Genomic DNA, 22,292 nt, shown 5'->3' with positions numbered 1-22,292 from the left:
CTTCACCCCCTCCATATTGAATCAATAGCCAACTCTGGAGATTTCTTCCTTTTCTGCCTCCACAACCTCTTGTATCTGTCTCTTTTCCATTCAGATGACTATTAACCAACTCTTGCAATAGTCTCCTAATTGGTGTCCCTTGTTTCTGCCCTTTGGTCCATTGTCCATACAGTCGCTAAAACAATAAATCTGAAATAGATCTGATCATGCCAGTCCCCTATTCAAAAAACTTTAGCAGCTCCTACAAAATACAAACTACTTAATCTTGCATTTGAAGTCCTTCCCAGTCTGGTTCCAATTTACCTTCCCATACTTACTTCTAATTACTCCACTTCATATATGAGACATTCCAGTCAAACTGGATTACCAGCTGTTTCCTGAACAAAACATTCACTTTCTCAACTCTATGCCTTTGTGGACAGACTTGTCTCTCTGCTGGGTATTCCCATTCTCTCCTCACAGATACCTTCCTTCAAGGCATTCCCCACAGCATTCTCTCTCCTACCTCTGATTATCTTGTATTCATTCATTTGTGTCTCCATTGTAGCTTCCAATTAGAATAACTTCAAGACAGGAACAGTTTTATTTTTTGTCATTAAGAATCCCTTGCAGCTAGCATAAAGTAAGTACTACACAAATGTGTATTAAATTATACTTAATGCAGCTATTGGACTCAAAGAAGCTCCACATGCCTGGGGTAAGGAGGTCAAACCTAGGTTCTGGCTGGGTCCAGTTATAACCATGGAAAGCCTAACTCATACGGATTCCTCCTTCAGCTCATATTCTTTCTCAGTGTCTCTCTATACTATTTGGACTGCCCCCTTCCCAAACTCTTTGCACTAAAGAAACAGGTTCATTGATGAATCTTGGTACTTTAGAAAACTCTTTGAGGGTACAGGCACAAGAGATGGAACTTTTTTGTTACTTAGAAAGAGTCAGTCTAACAGCTTTCCTTTCCAGCTCTCTAGCAGGGTAATTCTCTATTCTTCTAGTCTTTACTCCAAGAGAGGTGACAAACCCTGGAAAAGGAGTTATTTTTTGTTTTTCTCCCTTCTCTTCTTTCCCAACTAGTTTACCCTCATCTTTCCATCCTCCTGATAGGGACAGAGTCCTGAGAACTACCAGAGAATAAGGACAGGGAAGCTGATTGCCTATAAGAGGGTGAATCATCTCGTGCCCATTCCTTTTTGCCAATAGTGATATGCCAGTAGATGGGAGGAATGAGGGGGTTAGGGGTCACACTCCAAAAAATGTTACCTCATCAACAGCCCCACTGCCTGGAAAGAAATTGCCATCATCATGTCTATGTAGAGAGATGTAGAGCACACTGGGGTCCTCATAGAAGGTTTGCTGAGTTCCATTGCCATGGTGAACATCCTGTTTGTGGTGAGATGAGCATGAATGGAGTGGAGAAGCGCCTGGGAGAGAGGGACTGTACAACAGGGCCAGCAATTTATATGGAACCATTAGAACACTCCCCTCACTCAAGGGCACATGATGTAAATGTTTGTCCAGTAGAGAAAGCACAAAGGCCAAGAGAGAGAGATAGGGAAGAAAAACAGCTTCAGTTCGCCTTCCTTTACTTCAAGTCCAAATCCCCCCACATCTCACACTGAAAACCTTTGGTCTATAAAAACCAGCAATAGGAAGGCCCTGACACTGATGCCCTTATTCTGACCACTTGTGTCTGCTTTAGCAAATCCAGTAACTGTTCTATGAAATGTTGTTGGGCATCACAGTTAGGATGCTCTTGGGATCATGACCCAGGGAGCTTCTCATCTAAAGCACTAAAAATCTCATTCTCTAATATTCAGGTCCTAGAAAACATGCCTAGTTGGGTTGGACTTTAGTCTTTGTCTATGGGGGCCCAGCAAAGTCAGGAGCCCTAGGGAGAGTTTTGTTAGTCAATGTTTGCTTTGATCAAAAGGACTGAACTGGTCAACTTTTTACTGTTGTTAAACTCTTGCCACTAAACTGAAGCTCAGTGAGTTCTTGTCTAAAAGAATTCAGTGGTATCCTTCATCTCAACTGTTCAGGGAGGACTTCAGGCAAAGAAGTCAATATTGAATCTTGCTCTGCTGCCTAGCAACTCTCCTGACCTCACTAAATTTCAATTTTTTCCATCTGTAAAATGGGAATGTGTATTAGTGCTACTTTATTTCCTAGGGTTGTTATGAAGAATACAGTTTGAAACCAGAAAACTATTCTCAACATCACATCTGGAGGAAGACAGGTAAGATGCACATTTTGGGCCAAGAACGTTAAACTGAGCAGAAAAACCAGGGCTTTGTCCCCAGTGACTAATCAGTATTGGGTAGGCCTTTGTATCTTTCTTGGGCATCAGTTTGACTATCTAGATTTCTTTCCCTTCCTTTTTAAAAACTCTTTTCCAGTGCTGGAGTGATAATTATAACAAGATCCTAGAAAAGAGAGACTCTAAGCTCTGAGGAAAGAGGATTCATGAAATGTTTAGAGCAGTGATTCTCAAAGTGGGCGCCACCGCCCCCTGGTGGGTGCTGCAGCAATCCAGGGAGGCAGTGATGGCCACAGGTGCATTTATCTTTCCTATTAATTGCTATTAAAATTAAAAAAAATTTAATTTCCAGGGGGCTAAGTAATATTTTTTCTAGAAAGGGGGTGGTAGGCCAAAAAAGTTTGGGAACCACTGGTTTAGAGGGACAACCATCTTCTTAATATTAGTGAAAATTCATTTTATTGTTATTTATTGCTGTAATAGTGGCTGTTCTACTACTAGAGTGGTAGGACTTGGGGTGAGGGTAGTATTATTCTCATGAGGAATTGAATGAATCATAAGAAAACCTAGAGAAGTACATACATTCTGGAATATGAGCTAGGAAAAAAAGATCCCTCATTGGGCTAACGTTATGTTAAGTTATAAGTATTTGGCAAATAAGCTGAGAGCTGGAGTCCCTCAAAGAGAAAACAAGAACTTGGTAGACAACATCAATTAGAGGATGGGGCAAGGTCAGTGTTGAAAAAGGAAGAGATGAAAGCCTTTTTCTCTCTCTGGTGGGAGAATGAGGCTACAGGGAGGATGTTGTTCCCAGTAAAGGCTGCATGACCACTGGAGAAACTAGACCCATATGCCTACTAAATGGAAGAAGTGGAGGAGAAATCAAGTTTCACTAAGAGGTAGAGTTCATCCAGGGCAGAGGCAAAAGATACTCTAATAAGCCATGCCAGTCAATCTGTGGCTTGACCAGGGGTTCTTACTCTGGGGTGCATGATTTAAAGAAAAAGATAATTATATTTCAATATAATAGGTTTTCTTTGCAATCTTAGGTATTTTGTTTTATTTTAAGATATTATCCCAGGAAGGGGTCCTCGGCACAAAAAAAGCACAAGACTTCTTGGGTTCGTTACCATAGGAAAAGGATTCTATGCTCTGTAAACTTGTCCATTTCTATACTTTAAAAAAATTATTTTTGTTTTGTTTTCCTCTTAGGTTTTCTTATAAGGTTTCTACTAAAAAAATTCCACCTTTGTTTCATCTGAGGAAAGGGGCTGAAATAAAGAGATTGGAGTACTTCTGGAAATCAGTTATCACAGTGCAGTGACTGTGGCTAAGGCAGAATGAATGGGGGGAAAGGTCTGTGGCTTGTGTTTGCCTCCAGCTTTCTTTTGCCATAACATCTTGGAGACACAAGCCTAGCAACATTTACCTTCATTCTCTTAAAAAGGGCTGCTGCCAGTAGGCACAGGAGAGGACAGCTGCAGTTGGCTCAGATTTGAGGCCCCCTCAGTTCAGAAGCTGTGTTCAGAGGGAGTCGGGAGACTTACCCAGTCCACAATGAGGATCTTGCTGACCTTCCCCTGCTGCTGTAGCTGTCGGCTTGCAATGGCCACAGAGTTGAAGAAGCAAAATCCCCTGTGAGGAAACAAAGGATTCTTACCAGTCTGGTCTCTTCTAGGGTCTCTCCCTCAATGTGGCACATGCATAGCTCACCCATGTGTTTTTCATAAGGAAGACAGGGTGAAGGGAAGGAGAAGGGGGAGGCTTGCAAATCTTCCATTTGGTAAATCCCTTAAGGGACTTATTCATGGGTATATTCTTGTGGGGATCAGCCTGTTGCTTCCCTGGGGACTTCCTTACTTTTCCCCCAACCAGGCCTCCCACACCTAGGCCTTACATGGCAGTTGAATGGTCAGCATGGTGTCCTGGGGGCCGCACCACTGCAAAACCGTTCTGGGAACAGAACATCAGAGTTAGCATTACCCAACCAGACATTGGTCTCATACCTTTCCTAATAGCTTTACACCAACCTACCATTCTCTTGTATGAACTGGTCCTAGAGCCCAGACTCCTGGATGCTCTCCAGGTGATGCTTTTTTTGGACTTGCCCTAATTAGGTCTGGCATGTTTCTTCCCCAAAGCTCTACTTATATTTACATCCCCTAGATAAAATGTGCTTTTGGTGATGAGGCCAAGATGTCAACACCACATCTATCCATCAGGAAGCATCAATTAATTAATTGCTCTGTGCCTAGATACAAAATGGAGACAGGTCCTGCCTTCAAGGAGCTTCCAGGCTATCCTAGCTGGCTGGTTTTATTTTGTCACTTTAATTATTTTTGCAAGTCAATGGGCCTGTCTTAGATTCTAAATACTCAGAGATAAGGAACTGGGAGGTTCTCCTTGTATGGTTCCCCGGAGAAATAGGGCTAGGGTTAGGTCATTAGACAACCTCCTAAAAAACAAAAGCACTTTGGGGGTGAGGAGGGGAGGATGAGTATAATGAAGGGTACTTAAATAATTAATATACATATGTTAATGTCTTAATTTTCATTCTGTATGGCACAAATGTGTATATATTATGTATAGGTGTGTATATTACATGTGTATATTATATGTGTGCACAATGTGCATTTGTGTATATATTATATACATATATATATAGCATGTATATTAGATATAGTTGTAAATATTGTGTGTGTATATAGGCGTGTATCTATTTGTGTGTGTTTTTTCCCTAGGACAGGTTTAATACAACTACAAAAATATCAGATGAACTCAAGCCCTAAGGGCCGACTATGATACAAATAAAACATTGTTAACACAGCACTTGGTCATTAGAGAGTAAGAGATAGCAGGCCTAAGGCAGAGGCTTAGCCGCTGTTCTGAGATAGGAATGATCTGAATCAAGGCCCATGAGAATATGTGTATTTAGGTGTGTGTGTGTGTGTATATATATCTCTTATATGTATGTATTATATACATACACATGTGTGTATACACACAGACATATATATGTAGTAATGTCACATATTTTGAATAATGGTGAAGCCTCAAAGTCTTTGATGTGTGTTTTCCAAATTTTGTTGCTAAAATATTCCTTATGTAATCTTCCATTATTAGGAATTGTGGGATTTAAGAAAGAGAATATAATTTTCACATTTAGGAAAAATCCATCCCTATCCAGTTTGTAGTGTGGGAAGCTTAATCATCATTAATAACAACATATATGAACCCAAATCTTATTTGGGTTCTGATGACCAGCAAAAGGTCACATTCAAAAAAAGGGTACTTAAAGAATTGATAGGATCGTAGAGCTGGTGGACCTAGTCTAATCCCCTTCATTTTATAGACACAAAAATTGAAGCTGAGAGAGAAAGCTGCCCAGACAGGGCTGAGCTGTTAACTCTACTCACTAATGGCTCTATTTTGGATGGCTGAGGTAATGACCCCTTTAGACATGATTGGACTTAATAATCCATAGTTATGAATTCTCCTTCCTACTAAGTAATAAGTATCCTGAAGTGCAAACCCAAACTTGACCCGCTCAATCCCAGTCCCTACCCAGGCCCCACCCGATTCCTAAAGACAGATGATCCAGCTGCTGGATCTGAACTCCCAAGTTACCTTAATTCTGCTGTCCACCCTTTCCTACTTTCACCTCCTACCTTTAATTCTCGGGCAGCCACCTTGAAGGCAAGGTCAGTTACACTTCCAGCAGCCCAGCGGGCTGCATTAGAGGAGTGCAGTTCATTCCAGATGGTATCTGTGTCTACCTGTTGGGGCCAAAGTCACAGCCAGTATCACCTAGGGCTTTACAGTTAGAAGAATGGCCTGTGAGCACCCCAAAGGACAGGGGTTGAGGCAGGCAGTCAGATGGGCAATGCCCACTTCATGGCAAGAACTCCAAAGGTCAGAGATCTGGGTAGATGGTTCTGCCCCTCGAAGCTGAAGGAGGCCAGTAGTGCCTCTCACTGCCCAGAGGTTGGGCCTGTTGAGGCCCTCAAATCCCAATGTGCTTTTTCCTTCCCATTTTAAGTCACTGGAACTAGTTCCAGACTGGTTGGCATAGCCTACCATCGGCACCATCCCTGCCTCCCCATTCAGGTAAAGGGACATGGCATTACCTGGGTGGAGCTCAGGGTTTTAGTCAAGCTGGGGGTTTAGATCCCAGCTGACCCTGCTCAGGCCCTTTGGGATGGTCCAAGCTGGAGGGGCCGTCTGCACCACTGTCTTCCACTCAGGGCCCTAGCCTGGGCTGGGAGGCCTCCCTCAACCGAGCCCCAGGGCCATGGTTCCGCTCCCCTCAAAGGCTATGGAGGGGCCAGGAGAAAATGGTAGGGAGGTGGAGGTAGGGGAGGGGACCAGGTGGACCAAGAGGGACGAGGAAGGCAGAGAGAATCACAAGAAGCTGGAGAGAGAAAGAGAAAGAGAGAGAGAGAGAGGTAAAAGGAGAAGGGAAGAGAAAACAGAAGTAACAACAAACAGTTGGAAAAACCAGAAAGTGGTAAGAAATAGGAAGTTATGAACAGGGTTCTACTAGCAGCTCCAAGTAGTCCCAGCACCGTCTGCAACTTTCTGCTTGCCTTCCTGCACCCCTGTACCGGCCCTGGATCTCATAACTTCATACTCACAGCTCAAGTTACAGCCAAGTCCACCAGAGCATTCAATCCTCCCACTCCATCCACCCTTGGCTGGTGCCTCCTTTGCCTTGAGGCTGACTAATAGGCCATAGTATGGAACATAACTATCTGGCATGGAAAGAACCCATGATAGGGGAGCAAGGAAGGATCCCTGGAATAGAGGGAAGCCCTGCCTGCTCTCTGGAATGTAATCGTGGCTTCCCAACCCATGCTCTGGCACTGGCAAGTAGCCTGGTGGACTAGGCCTGATGACCAATAATGCTTCATGGTAGGGCCAAGGTGCACAAGAGGCCTTGCAAAAGGGAGTACCTGATGTCCCAAATCCAGGACTCGTGTTGCTTCTCAGGCTCATTCACTCAACAATCATTTACATGTCTATTATGTACCAGATAGTGTGTTCAGTGGTATGAAGGACATAAAAGATTCAAAGACAAAGCTGTTATCTTTCCTGGCCTTATGATCTGCCAGGCCTTTTAGCCAGTGGCAGGGAAGGAGGAGGGGTTAAAGAATAGTGAGAGCTGCCCCCAGGAAGTTCTCTCGGAGGAGGCTGGCAGAGCACAAACATTGCCAGCAAGCATAATGACCACTCAGTGGGCTATAAGGGAGCACTTACCCCAACCCCACCACAGGGCAGCATCACAAACATCCTCTGGGCCAGGATCCCTGCAGGGAGAGTGGGTACAGAGAGAATCTTATGGCATAGGAGTCTTCTCTACCCAAGAGCAAGGGGATAGAAAAGATGGGGCAGAGACAAAGTAAAGGTGGTTGGGGTAGGCATGGGCATAAGGTCTGGATAAGGAGCAAAGTCTGGGACATCAAAGGTAGGGTGACGGGTGGAAGAAGGGGAGAAGAAAGCCAAGATGAAGGCTAGATCAAAGGTGGGTATGTGAAGAGTTGGGTTTAGGGTAGGAGGGAGTACAGAGGAAAGAAAAGGAGAAAGGTCAGGACTAGAGTTAGGAATGAGGAGAAAGCTTGAAGAAGCTACACACTGAGGTAGGCTGGGCATGGTTTCCTACCTGCAAGCTTTCCATTATCCAGTTTGAGTCGGCTGAGCGGGTTGGTGCCATAAAGCAGCACATGTCGCTCATCATGGACTGACTGAAGTTCCTCCAATGAAGCCTTCCTGCCTCGGAGACACTGAGCAGAGAGAAGCTCCTGAGTAATGCTCTCCTCATCCTCTATCCTCTATCTTTACTCCTTAAGAGTGTCCTCTGCCTTACCCCACCAGCCCCAGCCTCTCACCTCACACTGGCTGCGGAGCCCCCGTTCCTGTAGCCTTGACCAGATGCTCTGGATCCTGCCAGCATGCTCAGGGTGGTTGCTGTTGTCCCCACAGGAGCACTGGTGTTTGAGCATCACTGAATCATACACCAACCCTGCCAGGGTGCCAGACAAGACGACACTGGTTTTTGGGTGGGGACATCTCCCCTCAAGAGTAACAAATCATGCTCAGCACGCTCACACCAACATATAGCTCAACACAAGTGCCCATTCAACTTTCCTTAATGGGTGTAATGTATCCCTAGCCCAGCCTTCTCAAATGTGGCCATGCTCATGCTGGTAGAGCCCTCACAACTACACACAGCTGCAACCACTGGGTATCCTGATACCCACCACTCCCCACCACTCCCCACCAGGTAGCCCACATGACTATAGCCTTCCATTGTCCAGAGTCCCCATCCCAACAATCTTCTCATATGTGCCCATAACCACCCTGACACAGACTGATGCTTCACACCCAAACACATGAGTTACAGACATCAACCAGGCAAGTGTCTACATGGCCAGGCCATAAATGAAGTTAAGTGACAAATTCATAAAATGATCTTCACACTGGATGTCATGATCCTAAGAGATTAGAACCTGGGAATCCTAAGTGGCTGACCAGTGGCAGCTTTCCCACAGTTCAATAGCAAATGAGTTAAAAGTACTTTGAAAAAAATGCTAGCCATTTTTTATTCATTTTTTCACTCTATCTATCTATCTATCTATCTATCTATCTATCTATCTATTTTAATATAGTCTTTCCCCCTTTAAATTACCATCACTACACCAGGGCTTTGGGGGAGGGTGTAATTATACACTCAAATGGTTCCCCATTGTTTTCCTGACCATCATCCATGGGGACTAGGCAGAGAGAAGAAAAAGGAGAGGGAAAGGGAAAGGGAGAAAGAGAGAGAGAGAGAGCGAGCGAGCGCCCGGTCAACACAGAAAGGAAACTGGGAGTTTCTGTGGCCTTTTTTTTTTAAAACCCTTAACTTCTGTGTATTAGCTCATAGGTGGAAGAGTGGTAAGGGTGGGCAATGGGGGTCAAGTGACTTGCCTAGGGTCACACAGCTGGGAAGTGTCTGAGGCCAGACTTGAACCTAGGACCTCCCGTCTCTAGGCCTAACTCTCAATCCACTGAGCTACCCAGCTGCCCCTCTGTGGCCATTTTTGAGTAGTTTTAAATTATTCTGAAATGAAGGTCCATCTAAGGTTAGTGAACTAGCCTAGGCTTAGCAGTTAGCTACCTTGACTTTCCCTTATCACTAAAATTAGATTGCATGTTGTCTGTCCCCTTTGCTTAGCACACTCTCCTGTGCCTTTGCCTCTTAGAATTTCTATCTTCCTTCCTGAAGCAAGACTCAGGAGCCACCTACTACCTGGGACTTTTTCAGATTCCCCCCACATAGCTCTCTAAGCTTAGAAATAATTTTGTATTTTCTGCTCTCTGTTTAGTGTTTATACTGTATGCCCCCAGGGGGAATATAAGCTCCAATGGATCAAGCCTCTTGACTTTATTAGCACCTTATATATTTAATAGACATTTAAATTTGTTGAACTGAACGGATCATAGAACTGAGAGAAAAGAACTGCCTTCTGCCCAGCCTTCCTTTCCTCTGGCTTACTAGGGACCCTTTTCAGGGGAGGAGAAGGGAGCAGGAATAGGACTTTTCTTCTCAGCTCTGTTTCTCTGTGAAGCCAGCCACCTGTGACTCAACCCCTTCATTCCAGCCAACAGCAGGGTTCTGATGGCTTTTCGTTTTTGTTTTCCCATTGACTATGGGCTGTGCTATGGATATAATAACACCCTTAAAAGATACTTCTGAAATTAAATATATAAGGATACTTCATGGGGTGTGGGGTAAATAGAGAAAGAGAAAGTTTGTGTTCTCAGGTACTCCATGGAGCTTTAAAGACAGGCTCCTAGGTATAGGATACTGAACACAGAAAAGCAGAGGTAGACAGTGTGTTGTTGGCATCACACAGTGGACTATTAGAATTCATGTGCAAGACTGGATAAAGAGCAGTTATTAACCTAAAGTTTAATATTTCTTAAATATTTTGGCAACTATATTTCAATATGACTTTTTCCTTTGTAACCCTATGCATTCTGTTTTATGCTTTCCAAAACACTGTTTGGGAAAGAGACTTCAGGTTTCACCAGACTGCTGGAGGAATCCATCTTACCCTAGAGACACACACACACACACACACACACACACACACACACAATTATGTAATTTCCTTCTAATAACCTTTTCCCCTGGTCTTTTTTCTGCCCTGGCCCCAATCTTAGTCTTACCAGTTGTATAGGGCAGGGTCCTGGCAGGGGTCTCAGGACAAGGTAGTACTAACGCCTGGCTAGGTGGTTCGGTAGTTGGCAAGGAGACAGGGGCAGCTGGAGAGGACTGTGCCCTGGACAGGGGCCGGTGTCCACTTTGGGGAGAGGGCAACAGCAGTGAGTCACCTGAACTTCCCCTGGGAAGCCGACTCAACAACCGTTGTTGCTGTTCCCATAGGAATATCTGAAAGAGAAGAGGGTTTCTTAACTTTGATTTCTCTAGCCCGAAGCTGCTCCTTACCCGTAGACTCAAGTAGAAACAGTATCAGGCTAGAGTAGACTCTATGCATATTGACTAAAAAACCTCCAATGAACATTATCTATGTTGTATTGTATTTTTATTTTGTTAAAACGTTTCCCAATTACATACCCCCCCCCCCAAAAAAAAAACAAACCCTCACCTTCTGTCTTAGAATCAATACTGTGTATTGGTTCTAAGGCAGAAAAGTGGTAAGGGTGGGCAATGGGGGTTAAGTGACTTGCCCAGGGTCACACAGCTAGGAAGTGTCTGAGGTCAAATTTGAATCCAGGACCTCCTGTCACACTAGGCCTGACTCAGTCCATTAAGCCACTCAGCCACTCCCTCCCAATTACATTTTAATCTGGTTAGAGTAGGGTACACTTGGGAGTTTTGCCTGTTGTGTATGTGTCAGTCCTCAAGTTTGATACCTCTGTTCTAAAACATCAGAGAATAAAAGGATGATAGATCTGGATGGGAACTGGCTATCTAGTTCAAGTGAGGAACTTGAGGTCCAGAGGGATTGAGTGAATTCCTCAAGGTCATGAAAGTAGTATCAAAGATGGGATTCGAACCAGGCCCTCTCATTTGGGCAGCCTAAAGGAACAATGGATAGAATACTGGATCTGGAGTTAGGCCTCGGACACTAGCTCTGTGACCCTGAAAACCCTTTTTGCCTCTGTTTTTTCGTTTGTAAAATGGGCTGGAGAAGGAAATAGCAAACATCTCTAGTATTTTTTGCCAGGAAAATCCCAAATAAGGTCACAAAGAGTCAGACATGACCGAAATGACTGAACAACAACTCTTAAGAGTCTTTCTACTAAACTGCTCCACTGGAGGGTTCCATTACCCACTGCCACTAATTTTGTTGTTTTATTGATTTCAAAAAGGCCTGGGCTTACCACCATCCTCTCACGAAGATCCAGTTCTTCATAGCCCAGGGCCAGGACCCTGCCTGGACTCCCCAGTGTTCTCAAATTAAGGCCCTGCTCAAATTATAGGTCTTTCATCTGGAATGGGCATGAAGGCTCCTCAGGGTTTGGACTTAGGGGGAAATGTATATGTAACTTGTGGCTAGTTCATTTAGAACACAAAACTAACTAGTTAGAATATTGGATTGGTGAGGCCCATTTGAGAGTGTTTCATGGCCACAGACTCCATCCCTAGCTCCTGCCAGCCACCCTAAAAACGTATGCTGCTGTTCAGAAAAGAGACTGGTTGAGAGAATGTTCTGGAGACAAATCTCGATTGCATGCCCTCTGGTGGTGGGCAATTGTCTGATAAGCTTTCTATAAAAGAGGCTGTCACATTTTTGTTCTATTGGTGTGACTCAAATTCAATTAAATTCTGTAATTGAGTTCCTGCCATGGTGAGGCAGAGTACTGTGGAGTAGCAGCAATGAAGGATAGTGGAGCTTGAAGCTCCTTCCTGTTCTCTGGGGTCCATCTCCTCCCCATTCCCTTCCTGCCCTCACTTCGTCCTTCCTCTTGCTCAGAAACCTCTGTAGGAATAGGAGTCTGGCTGTGTGGGTTGCCTTACCTGTTGGTGTTGCTGGGAGGGGGCAGGACCCCCGACGTCAGGCTTCCCATGGCCGAGGTCCCTGTGCTCTGGGCCTCTGACAGGCCCATCGCTGTTGGTCTCTAGGTCCTCTGCTGAGGGGATCTGCCGAAGTCGAGGCTTCTCGCTTGGTTTTGCTGGCCTCTGGGGAGGAGAGATGCCAAAGGCTGTTTAGTGACTCTGAAGTCAGTGATGTAGGGGGCAGGCAGCAAGGTGGGCTCAGTCGACCACTGACTCTTAGGATCATTCCTGCCAGCTCGCCTGGTCTTAGCCTTTTCCCCTCCAAACTTTGCCCCTTTCTTTCCTATCACCTCACAGATGTTCCCCCACCCCAACTCTCTTCCCACTCCCCCGCCCCACTCCCCCACATCACCTTGCTCAGCTGTGAGTGTTGTTTCAGCCAATCCAGGCGAGACTGCAGGGAGCCTGGCTGCTGGGGAGCAGTGGTACTGGGGGGCAGGGGCTCTGAGCGAGTCCGGCTCAGTGGAGTATGCGGGCCTGACCCTGCAAGCCGTTCACTGGAAAGTAGTGATTGGGCAAAAGGGAAGGGCAGTGGCCCAAGCCCAGGCACTACAAAGAATGAAAATAGGATGAAAAGGGAAAGATCCATGAGGGTTGCCTCAGAACCGCACAGCAGTTGGAAAGGAAGGAGGACATAATCACTGGGAATGGGGTGGGGGTGGGGGTGGAAGGGCATGGGGCACAGAGGGGAGGGGCTCAGCTAGGAGGTCTGGAGGGGCTGTGGGCAGGAAGGTAGTCCAAGGATCTTTCTGGGAAAGAACCAATGACTCCTAGCTATATATTCTTTGGGGTATAGGGACACGTTCTCCTACCCTACTGCTTATTCCCTTCCCCACTGATACCTTCCCCAGGAGCAAGAGGGGGCCTCACCAGTCAGCAGTGGGGGGTGAGAGATTGAGGGCTCCAGGATGAGGATGGGTTGTAGGTGGGAAGCCAAAGTACTCCCTGCCTCAGGCTCTAGGCCTGGGGGTAGGAAGAGGGGACCATGGGGGGTCCCCAGGACAGGTCCCCGGGGTCCCAAAGCAGGATGAGTCCTTCGGTCACCATCAGTCTGGGGGAGAAGCAGAGGGTGAATAGGAGGAAGCTGACCAAAGGAGAACTGAGTTATAGGATAAGAATAAAGGAAACTTAGAATGGAGATTGGATTTGGGGGAGGTTGAGTAGGGGAAAGACTTAGATGAAGAAGGGCGAAAGAAGCAAATGCCAAAGGCAGCCTGGGAGGAGGAGTATAAGAGATGTGGAACAGAGGAAATACACTAGCCACTCACCCGGGTGGTGGCAGGGAGCCCCAGGGTGATTTCAGGAAGTGTGGACACGGTTGGCAAGGCAAATGGGGCCACTGAACTTTCCTGTAGTCGAAGCCGCTGGGCCAAGAGCTCCTGCCATAGGGAGCAGGATGAGAGGTTACCACCCTCAGATTTTCCCCCATATGGAAATCTTTCTCTCTAGGATCTGAACCCTAAATTCCCAATGGATACCGAGTTGGGTTCCGAAGGCTTGAAGTGCCCCAGTGGCCCTCCCTATGCCCCATAATCATTTCTTGGCAAGTAGTATTTGGTAAGGATGGGGTATTTACCTCAGAGCCCATGGCAGGTATGGGGCCATGCTCACTGTCATTGGGGGAGCTGCATCCTGAAACAGGAGTGCTGCTACTGCTAGGGGACGAATCTGACATGTGAAGAGGAAAAGAAAGACATGTCCAAGGATGAGGGACGAGGTCCAACCCTCCTCACCCCTCGTCACTCCCTTTCTCCCCTCATACTTTCTCTCCAAGAACAGACTTCCCAGTCACTTCCATTCTCCATGCCCCATCATGCCCCTGTCCCAAAGTCAGTCAGGCCTTCATCTGCTAGGGAAAACTGCACTTTCTCTGAAGTGGGGGCTAGAACAGCAGGAATCTCAGGCTCATCCACCCCTCAATCCCAGGGAAACTGCCTAGTGCCTGGCTTGATTTGGAAAGATCCTTTTCTCTTCCCCAAATTCCCCTCACCCCCAAGGGGCTCAGTGGGGCGCCGACGAAGGCTGGGAGGAGCGCTCTCCTTGCGGAGTAGTGGGTTCTTCCTCAGCTCCAAAGACTTCTTGGGCTTATAGCGCAGCTTCAGGTTGGGCTCTGAGACTGTAGAGAATACTAGAGTCACCCGAGGCTCCATGCCTCTCTCCACTGACCCTCCCTTTGGGACTCTGTCCCTCTCCCTCCAAGGGTTATAGTAAGGGGAACAGCTGAGAAGAACCCCTCCCCTCGTGTTTCCTTCCCTCCCAATTCTGTCCTTGTACCCCTGACCTGAATTATTACTGCCATAATTTCCTTCACAACTCCCCCCATCCCCAAACCCCTGGTTCTTTCCCCAGCTCACCTGTCTTACGCAGGGGAAAATGTTCTGGGGAGTCACTGAGCAGACTGGGGACTGTGGGCAGGAAACTGTTCAGCACAGTGGGGGGAGTTCCTTCTGTTTCTAGAGACCCCAAGGTTCTGTGGAGAAGATGCTCAAGCTGCTCTAGAATAGCTGACACCCCAATGCCTGGAGATATATCCCTGCACAGGGCACTCTAAGCACCTATCATGTAATCTCACCCTCCCATGTACTGAGGTGACATCAGCTACCAGCGCTTCCTGTGCCCCCGGCACCAAGCATTAGAAAGTAGAGCTGATTCCACTGCGGGGATCTGGGCTAGGGAGAGGAAAGGGGGCCACGGGCTCCCAGAAGACAGCTTCTGAGGCAGTCATGGAGAGAATGCTGGGCTTGGAGTTAGCAAGAGCCGAGTCCCAATGTGACCTCAGGCACTTACTAGCTATATAACCCTGGATAAATCATTTAACCTCTATTTGCCTCAGTTTCCTCATCCGCAAAATGACAATAAACAAACAAATAATAGCACTGAATTCCCATGGTTGTGAGGATCAAATGAGATAATTGTATGGTGCCACAATGCCTAGCCCAAGAAAGCCCTGCATACATGTTAGTTATTGTCCCAGAAAGGCACCTGTTGGCTTAGGCAATTCCCTGTGTCCAACTGATAAGGTTTAGAACTAGAAGGGAACCCAGATGTCATTCAAATCAACCCCTTCCTTTGACATAGGAGGAAATTATGACCTAGTGAAAAAAAGGGTCTGCTCAAGGTCACACAAATGGCCAAGCCAGGATCTGAACACGGGCCCTCTGACGACAAATTTAACGTGCTTCCTTCTGTATCATAGCTTAACCTTCTCATTTCCTATAAATGAGAAAACTGAAGTCCGGAGGGCTAAAAGAACTTGGATTCAAACTGAGATTCCAGTTTCAGGGCCCTTCCTTCGTCCTCTGGGCAGGACGGAGCTCATCTGCCCCTATTCTGACCACTTCTTGGCTCCAGAGGGCAGTACTGCGTCATATGTATTTCTCCTCCCCTCAAGTCGCTCCTCACTTCAAACCCTATTCTAGGCAGCTGCTGGAGATCTTCCTGGAGCAAAGATAGCCTGTGTTCAATAAACTCGGATGGCTCAAGATTAGTGCCTCCAGGATCAAATGCCACCTTCTCTGTTTGACATTAAGAACCCTCCATGACCTGGCTCCAACCTACTTTTGCAGGGGTTTTTAATGCATATAATAACCCTTATGTACTCTATAGTCCAGCCAAACAGATCTTGTCCTCACACATTATGACATGGTTCATCTCCATGCCTTTGCACATGCTGCATCTCTTGCCAGGCATGCCTTCCTGCCTCACTCTGGCTTCTCAGAAGCCCTCGTTTTCTTCAAGCTCAAGCACCACCTCCTCCCCAGTGCTGGTGCCCCTTCCCCATTCCCATGTATTTTAAAAAATACATTAATATGTGTGCTGTTTTCCCCGATGGAATGCAAGGGACTCCTTGAAAGCAAGGACTATTTCATTTGGGGCTTTGTATTTCCCTTGCTTACACCATGCCTGGCACTTAGTGGGCACTTGACAAATTCTTACGGATTCATTAATTTATGGATGGAGGGAGCAGTTCAGTCCACTGTTATCTAGCATTTTGGAGGTTTGGGGGCTTGGGTCAGGGGGTCAGACCAGTGGGGCATATACTATGTTGAGGAGGGGGTTAAAGGAGAGGGTTTTTAGATAGGGGGCTGCTGGTAGGTGTGATAGGGATGTATGTGGATAAGGAGGCACCCTGTGTGGGGTAGTTGGTATCAGAGAAGTAGGGGGAAGTTGTGGGCGGGATGGAAGGGCTGTTGGTGTGTGCTTTTGGGGGTCATAGCTTTTTTGTTAGAAATAGGGAATCCATGGGGGCAGCTGGGTGGCTCAATGCACTGAGAACCAGGCCTAGAAACAGGAGGTCCTAGGTTCAGATCTGGCCTCAGACATTTCCTAGCTGTGTGACCCTGGGCAAGTCACTTAACCTCAATGTCCTAACTCTTAATGCTTTCCCACCTTGGAATCAATACACATACAGTATTGTGTGTATTGATTCCAAGAGAAGGTAAGGGTTAAAAAAAAAAAAAAGAAATGGGGAGGTCATGTGTATGGGGGAGGGGAGGAAAGGGAAGGCTCACCTGAAGGGGATGTTGGAATGGGTAGTTCTTTCCAATGCTGCCTGCTGTTTCTTTAGAATTACTTCAGCCAATTTCTGTTTCACAGCATGACTGGCCACAGCGCCTGGAAGGGGGCGGAATGGACACGGGTATAAGTAAGTGAGTGTGTGAGTGGGTGGGTTCTTCAGGACACTCTCTGTCCAACGGCCAGCTTAGGCCCCCAGCACTAGATATACCCAAACCCCATCCCCATCCCCCAGGCCTTTCTGATCTTCTCTTCAGAGCCCACAAACAGTTTTTTTTTTGGTTTCAATTTAAACCCTTAACCTTTTATCTTAGAATCAATACCATGTATTGGCTCCAAAGCAGAAGAGCAGTAAGGGCTAGGCAATTGGATTCAAGTGACTTGCCCAGGGTCACCCAGCTAGGAAGTGTCTGAGGCCTGTTTTGAACCCAAGAACTCTCATCGCTGGACCTGGCTAAGCCCCACCTAGCTGCCCCCTAACAAACACAATTATACAACACACAGATTTTGAGCCAGATAAACTGTTGTGTTGGAGCTGACATAGTATGGAGAGGACCAAAGAATCTCCCACCCCACCACCCCTTCCCTCCAAAGAGGCAGCCACCCAGTCCTGGTGCTTGCCCCAGGGTGGGTCAGTGGGCATCTGGGGGCAAGAACCAAAGAGAAGAGGCCTCCTCTATTTACTCCGTTTGCTCTTGTCCTTGTGGAGAAGCTGCCTCAGCTCCTGTTCTTGGTGGCCTCCTGGTGCCTCTTGCACTGGAGTCTCTAGGGAGAGCTGGGGATAGATTGATGGAAAAAGAAGTCAGGGAAGCCAGGAGGGGAAGGTTGGAGGGGCTGAGGCTAGAGCCTGGGGAGGCAGGTTGGTAAAGGAGACACTTAGGGACTAAGGGGTGTGTGGACTGGGTGGATGGAGGGCTGCAGCTAAGGGGCTGGAAGAGACTCACCTGAATATGTTCCACTTGCTGATGTTGGAGGCCAGCAAGAAAGAGCTGATGATGCAGATGCTGAGAGCGCTGCAGGGCCAGCAGAGTTGGTTCTGCCGCAGGCTCCACAGGGGGCCTCTGCCCTACCCTGAGGTCCATGGGCTGGAGCTGAGGGACTGGCAGTGCTGGGCAGAAGGTGGAACTGGCTGAAGACATAAATTGGAGCAACATAGAAGTATTGCCTCAGGAGCTCCAATCATCTCTCCTGCCTACTCCCTCCGTACACTATGGCTCAAAACTGGGGCCCTCTGACTCTCAGCCTCATGGTCCCCTTAATCCTTCTTTCCCCCTCTCATCAGGCTTGCTTTCCCTAGAACGGAAGGGTTTCTTCCTGGTGCAGGCAGACCTCAAATGGGCTAAATGAGGAGGTCTGATACAGACCCCTTCAACAACCACTCCTCTTGGGCCTTGCTTTCCCCATCTGCAAAATGGAGAGAGCTTTCATAAGAACAGGCTAAATGACTGGTATCTCCAACTTACAGTTCTTCAGGCTTCTGACTCCGAGGCTATTGGGGGCAATTCTGGCCACAAAAAAAAATCATTTAGTTCATTTAGGCCTGTGCTAATTTAGTGCCTGCATCCTCCAGGGCCCTCTGTGCCCAGTGGCACAGCACGAACTACAGGCACAGCTGCCTCTTCCTGGAGTGCCCTCCCCACCCACTGCCAGGCCAGCCCCTCCATGGTGCTGGGAACTCCGCCAAGGTCTTGGGTGAAAATGGCTATTTATAGCCAGCTCCCAGAGCAGGTTCCACCAAGCACAGCCGGGCCCTGCAGTCAGAGAAGCTCAGGGTGGGGAGGAGGGAGGGAGGAAGGGAGGGAAGAAGGGAAGGAGGGGGAGTATCCAGAAAAAGGGAAGGGTTGTAGAGGGTGCTTGTCTTACCTGATAACAGAGAACAAAACTGAAAAAACCTTCCAAAAGAGGGGTCTAATATCTTTTTAAAAATTAAAAAAAATTTTTTTGGAGAGGAACAGACCTTTGATTCATCGTGTTAGGACTTCCTCTATCAAAGCAGAGCACTTTTCTCAGCAAGTTTTAATCTTTCAGAGGTGCCCAGAGTACTGGGAGGTTAAGTGAATTACCCTCAAGTCTTCCGGACTGATAGCTAGTGCTCAGATCCCTCATGCCCTTGCAAAGGGGTTTCCATTAAAATGGATGTTAAGTATTCCAAAGCTGAGCTCCTTTCAAAGCAGGGGACCTAGCAAGGAGCTCAGGTTGCCAGGGACTGAAGGAAGGATGTAGAGCATTGTGGCATGGTGGAAGGGCTCTAGCTTAGGAGTCAGGAGATTGGAGTTCTAGTCCTGGCACTTTTATTAACTAGCTATGTGACCTCAGAAGAATCTTTGTACCTCTCTATACCCCAATATCCCTATCTATTAAATAAGATGGTTGGATTTGATCAAGGGTTCTTAACTTTTTTGGTCGGACCTCTGGCAGCCTGAAGAAACCTATGCACCCCTTTTCAAAATGATACTTTTAAATGAATGAAAGACATGTTAAGTTCCAGTTAGAGAATTTGAAAATAAAGATGTAATTATTTTTCTCCTTCCAAGTTCATAGATCCTCTGGGTTAAGATTAGATGGTCTCTAAAGCTTTTTTCAGTCCTTTGGTACAGTACAAAGACCAGCGGAGTTAGAGTCAAGACTTAGGATCACATCTTAGCTTTTCTATTTAACTACCGACTTATATGACTTTGGAAAAACCGCTGAACCTCTTTAGGCCTCATCTGTAAAATTAGGGGATTGGCCTAGATAAACTTGGGTTCCTGCCAGTTCTAAATCTATGATTCCATCATCCTAAGGAAAGGAGATGGCTATTCTGTGGGAATGGACTTCAGGATGACCACAGGTTTCCCAGGGACTCGAGTCCTTTCCCCTGAAAGGACCCCCACATTCACATATTTTCTTAAGTTCTGAGAGTAAGAGGCGCAACATAAAGCGATATAGACTTGCTCAGGACTCACTGATAAAAAAGAAGGGAAAACCAATTTCTGGCTGAATTTTGCCCTTTCTTGGCATCTCCTGCATGAAGGACAATGCCTGGCACATAAATGCTTAATATATGGTGGTTGACTTGACTTGACATTGAGTCCAAGGGCTTTGGCCGAATCTAGCCTAGCCTTGAAACTTAGAGCTTGCTATTTCACCACTATTTTTTACTCGACATTTTCCAGTTATATGATACCGTGCAAGTCACTTAATCCTTATGTATCTCTGGTTTCCTCATCTGCAAAATGGGGGCAACAGTAATAAAGGGGACAAAAAGGTAGCACGGTGGACAGAACATTGCACCTGGAGTTGGAAAGACTTTTCTTCCAGAGTTCAAAACTAGCCTCAGACACTTACTAGCTATGTAACCTTGGGCAAGTCATTTAACCCTGCTTGCCTTGGTTTCCTCTACTGTAAAATGAGCTGGAGAAGGAAATGGCAAACCATTGTAGTATTTCTGCCAAGAAAACCCCAATGGGGTCATGAAGAATCAGACATGACTGAAAAATGACCGAATCACAACAAAACATTAATAACTAATAATAATAAAGGGAGGGGCAGTGAAGGGAATTTATTGTGTCTTTATACATGCTTTATAAATACTATCTCATTTGATAATAGCATAACAATTTAATAATAACAGTTGTCTCAGTAAATTGTGAAGAGCAAATGAGATAATCTATATAAGTTCTTTGCAAACTTTAAAGGACTAACCCAATCAACTCCTGCCAACTGGCTAGAGGGCTGCTCAGGTGGGTCGCTGCCTGGGAAACCCTCTCATAAGAAGCCTCCATGATCTATCCTCATTACTTGCTTACACAAGCTCTCTGTTCCAGTCCAACAACTTCACTCGCTGTCCTTCGAGCACTCCATGCTTTGGCTCACATAGCTCCTCTTGCTGGGCAGTCCTCCTTACTCTTTGCTGTTTATCTCTACTCTATCCATTCTTCAAGGTCCAACTCAAGGCCCCACTCCTCCATGATGTCTTACCAGATTTCTTACACTCTGTACTACTCATCTGGCATTTTCCCTATCTCCCTCAGTACTTCTTCCCCCCACAGCAGCTAAAATGGTGTCATACGTGCACCAGAAGAGTGGCTTTCCTTGTTACATTTTTGCAGTAGGAGTCAGGATTATGTAGCTCCTTTTGCTTTTCCCTCCCTGCTACTCCAGCACAGCTGAGTCCGTGCCCATCCCCACCTCTCTTATTTGTAGATCTCACACTCAATTCTTTAAGCAGACGAGCTCTGAATCTTCATGTCCTAACCTTACTAGAACAGGATAGATTTGAAAAAGCAGGAAGGCCTGGGGAAGTGATGGATGGGGCATAAACCAAGATTTCGGGTATCTGGGAAGGAAGGGGAAGGGGGAAAAGACATGGGAGCATGATGTTCACCTCCAGAGAAACGATGAAGCCTGGATGCAGACTGAAGCATACTATTTTTCACTTTATATGGCGGGGGGATAGTGCTGTTTGTTTTACGTGAGCCTTCTTTCACAATGTGACCAAAGTGAAAATGTGTTTTGCATGATCACACATGTATAGCCTAGCTCAGGTTACTTTATCTCAGGGCAAGGGGAGGAAAAGGAGAGAGAAAAACAATTTGGATCTTAACATTTTGAAAACATATTAAAAATTATTATTGTATGTAATTAGGAAAAAATACAATATTTTTTAGAAAGACATGGGACCATGAGATAAAGCTATAGGACTTATTGGACTTGAAGTCAGAAGGCCTGGATTGGAGTCCTAGTTCTACCACTGAATGTTGGGTGATCTTGGGCAAGTAACTTTTCTGAGCTTTAATTTCTTCATCTATAAAATGGGTATGATAATACTTTCCCTTCCTCCTTCCCAGGGTTATTGTGAAGATCAAACGAAATGGACAAATTGTACATAACCTCTCACACAAGGACTAAACACATTCCATTTCCCAAAGTCTAAACAACAGAGCATAGATAGATCCTGTCCTTCTCTTCACCCCCCCCCCACCTTGTCCCCTGATAAGACTTAATAGATGTAAGAAGAGGATCTGTCTTCTTCCCTTTTGAGCTCCCCCAAATGAGGGAAAAGATCTAGAAGAGCCTATGAGATCTGGCTTTATAAGCCCTACTCTTCAACCCTTCCCTATGAAATAAATTGACTTTTCTCCCTACTTGCCAGAAACCCAGAATCCCACTTCCACATCTCCCTAGAGGCTTGGCTTTCCTCCTTTTCTTGTCTATTTTGGAAATTGTGTCAGTTTCCTGTTCTTTCTGTGTCCTGTCTGTATCATCCTCCAAATTCCCAACCTTGAGACCCAATTCTTACCTGTGCCAGTGGGGCTGGGATACTGGGGGCCAGGGCTCACCTGGGTCCCATCTGCAAAGAGAGAAAGATGAGTGAGGAAGCTGCAGGGAGTAGAGTAAGATTAAGGAAGGATCGTGCTTTTCTGGGCATAATGAAAAGAAAAGAAAGGACCAATACTAGGGGATCTTAGGACTTTC

The 22,292-nt window shown here is 46.3% G+C and overlaps 1 protein-coding gene across 2 annotated transcripts in view; it reads right to left on the bottom strand.

Moving 5' to 3' along the window:
* The window catches only part of HDAC7 (histone deacetylase 7), a 50,035-nt gene that overhangs the window by 6,773 nt on the left and 20,970 nt on the right, over positions 1 to 22,292 (bottom strand). Inside the window, exons 2-20 of one of the 2 annotated variants that reach the window (XM_044679390.1) lie at positions 22,117 to 22,167; positions 17,780 to 17,964; positions 17,520 to 17,610; positions 16,832 to 16,934; positions 14,675 to 14,790; positions 14,311 to 14,436; positions 13,897 to 13,988; positions 13,589 to 13,699; positions 13,191 to 13,371; positions 12,673 to 12,869; positions 12,282 to 12,443; positions 10,466 to 10,688; positions 8,140 to 8,273; positions 7,914 to 8,034; positions 7,511 to 7,560; positions 5,923 to 6,030; positions 4,152 to 4,207; positions 3,802 to 3,889; positions 1,258 to 1,377 (exon numbers count right to left, since the gene is read on the bottom strand). In XM_044679390.1, coding sequence (XP_044535325.1) covers positions 1,258 to 1,377; positions 3,802 to 3,889; positions 4,152 to 4,207; positions 5,923 to 6,030; positions 7,511 to 7,560; positions 7,914 to 8,034; positions 8,140 to 8,273; positions 10,466 to 10,688; positions 12,282 to 12,443; positions 12,673 to 12,869; positions 13,191 to 13,371; positions 13,589 to 13,699; positions 13,897 to 13,988; positions 14,311 to 14,436; positions 14,675 to 14,790; positions 16,832 to 16,934; positions 17,520 to 17,610; positions 17,780 to 17,964; positions 22,117 to 22,167 — 2,315 coding nt within the window. The remainder of the gene's footprint in view (positions 1 to 1,257; positions 1,378 to 3,801; positions 3,890 to 4,151; positions 4,208 to 5,922; positions 6,031 to 7,510; positions 7,561 to 7,913; positions 8,035 to 8,139; positions 8,274 to 10,465; positions 10,689 to 12,281; positions 12,444 to 12,672; positions 12,870 to 13,190; positions 13,372 to 13,588; positions 13,700 to 13,896; positions 13,989 to 14,310; positions 14,437 to 14,674; positions 14,791 to 16,831; positions 16,935 to 17,519; positions 17,611 to 17,779; positions 17,965 to 22,116; positions 22,168 to 22,292) is intronic. The other variant, XM_044679391.1, reaches the window with a different exon arrangement.

The sequence above is a fragment of the Gracilinanus agilis genome, chromosome 5, assembly GCF_016433145.1.
Source record: "Gracilinanus agilis isolate LMUSP501 chromosome 5, AgileGrace, whole genome shotgun sequence".
Taxonomy (NCBI): Eukaryota; Metazoa; Chordata; class Mammalia; order Didelphimorphia; family Didelphidae; genus Gracilinanus; species Gracilinanus agilis.
Note: the sequence above shows the minus strand (reverse complement) of the source record. Positions and strands in the feature narration are given on the sequence as shown.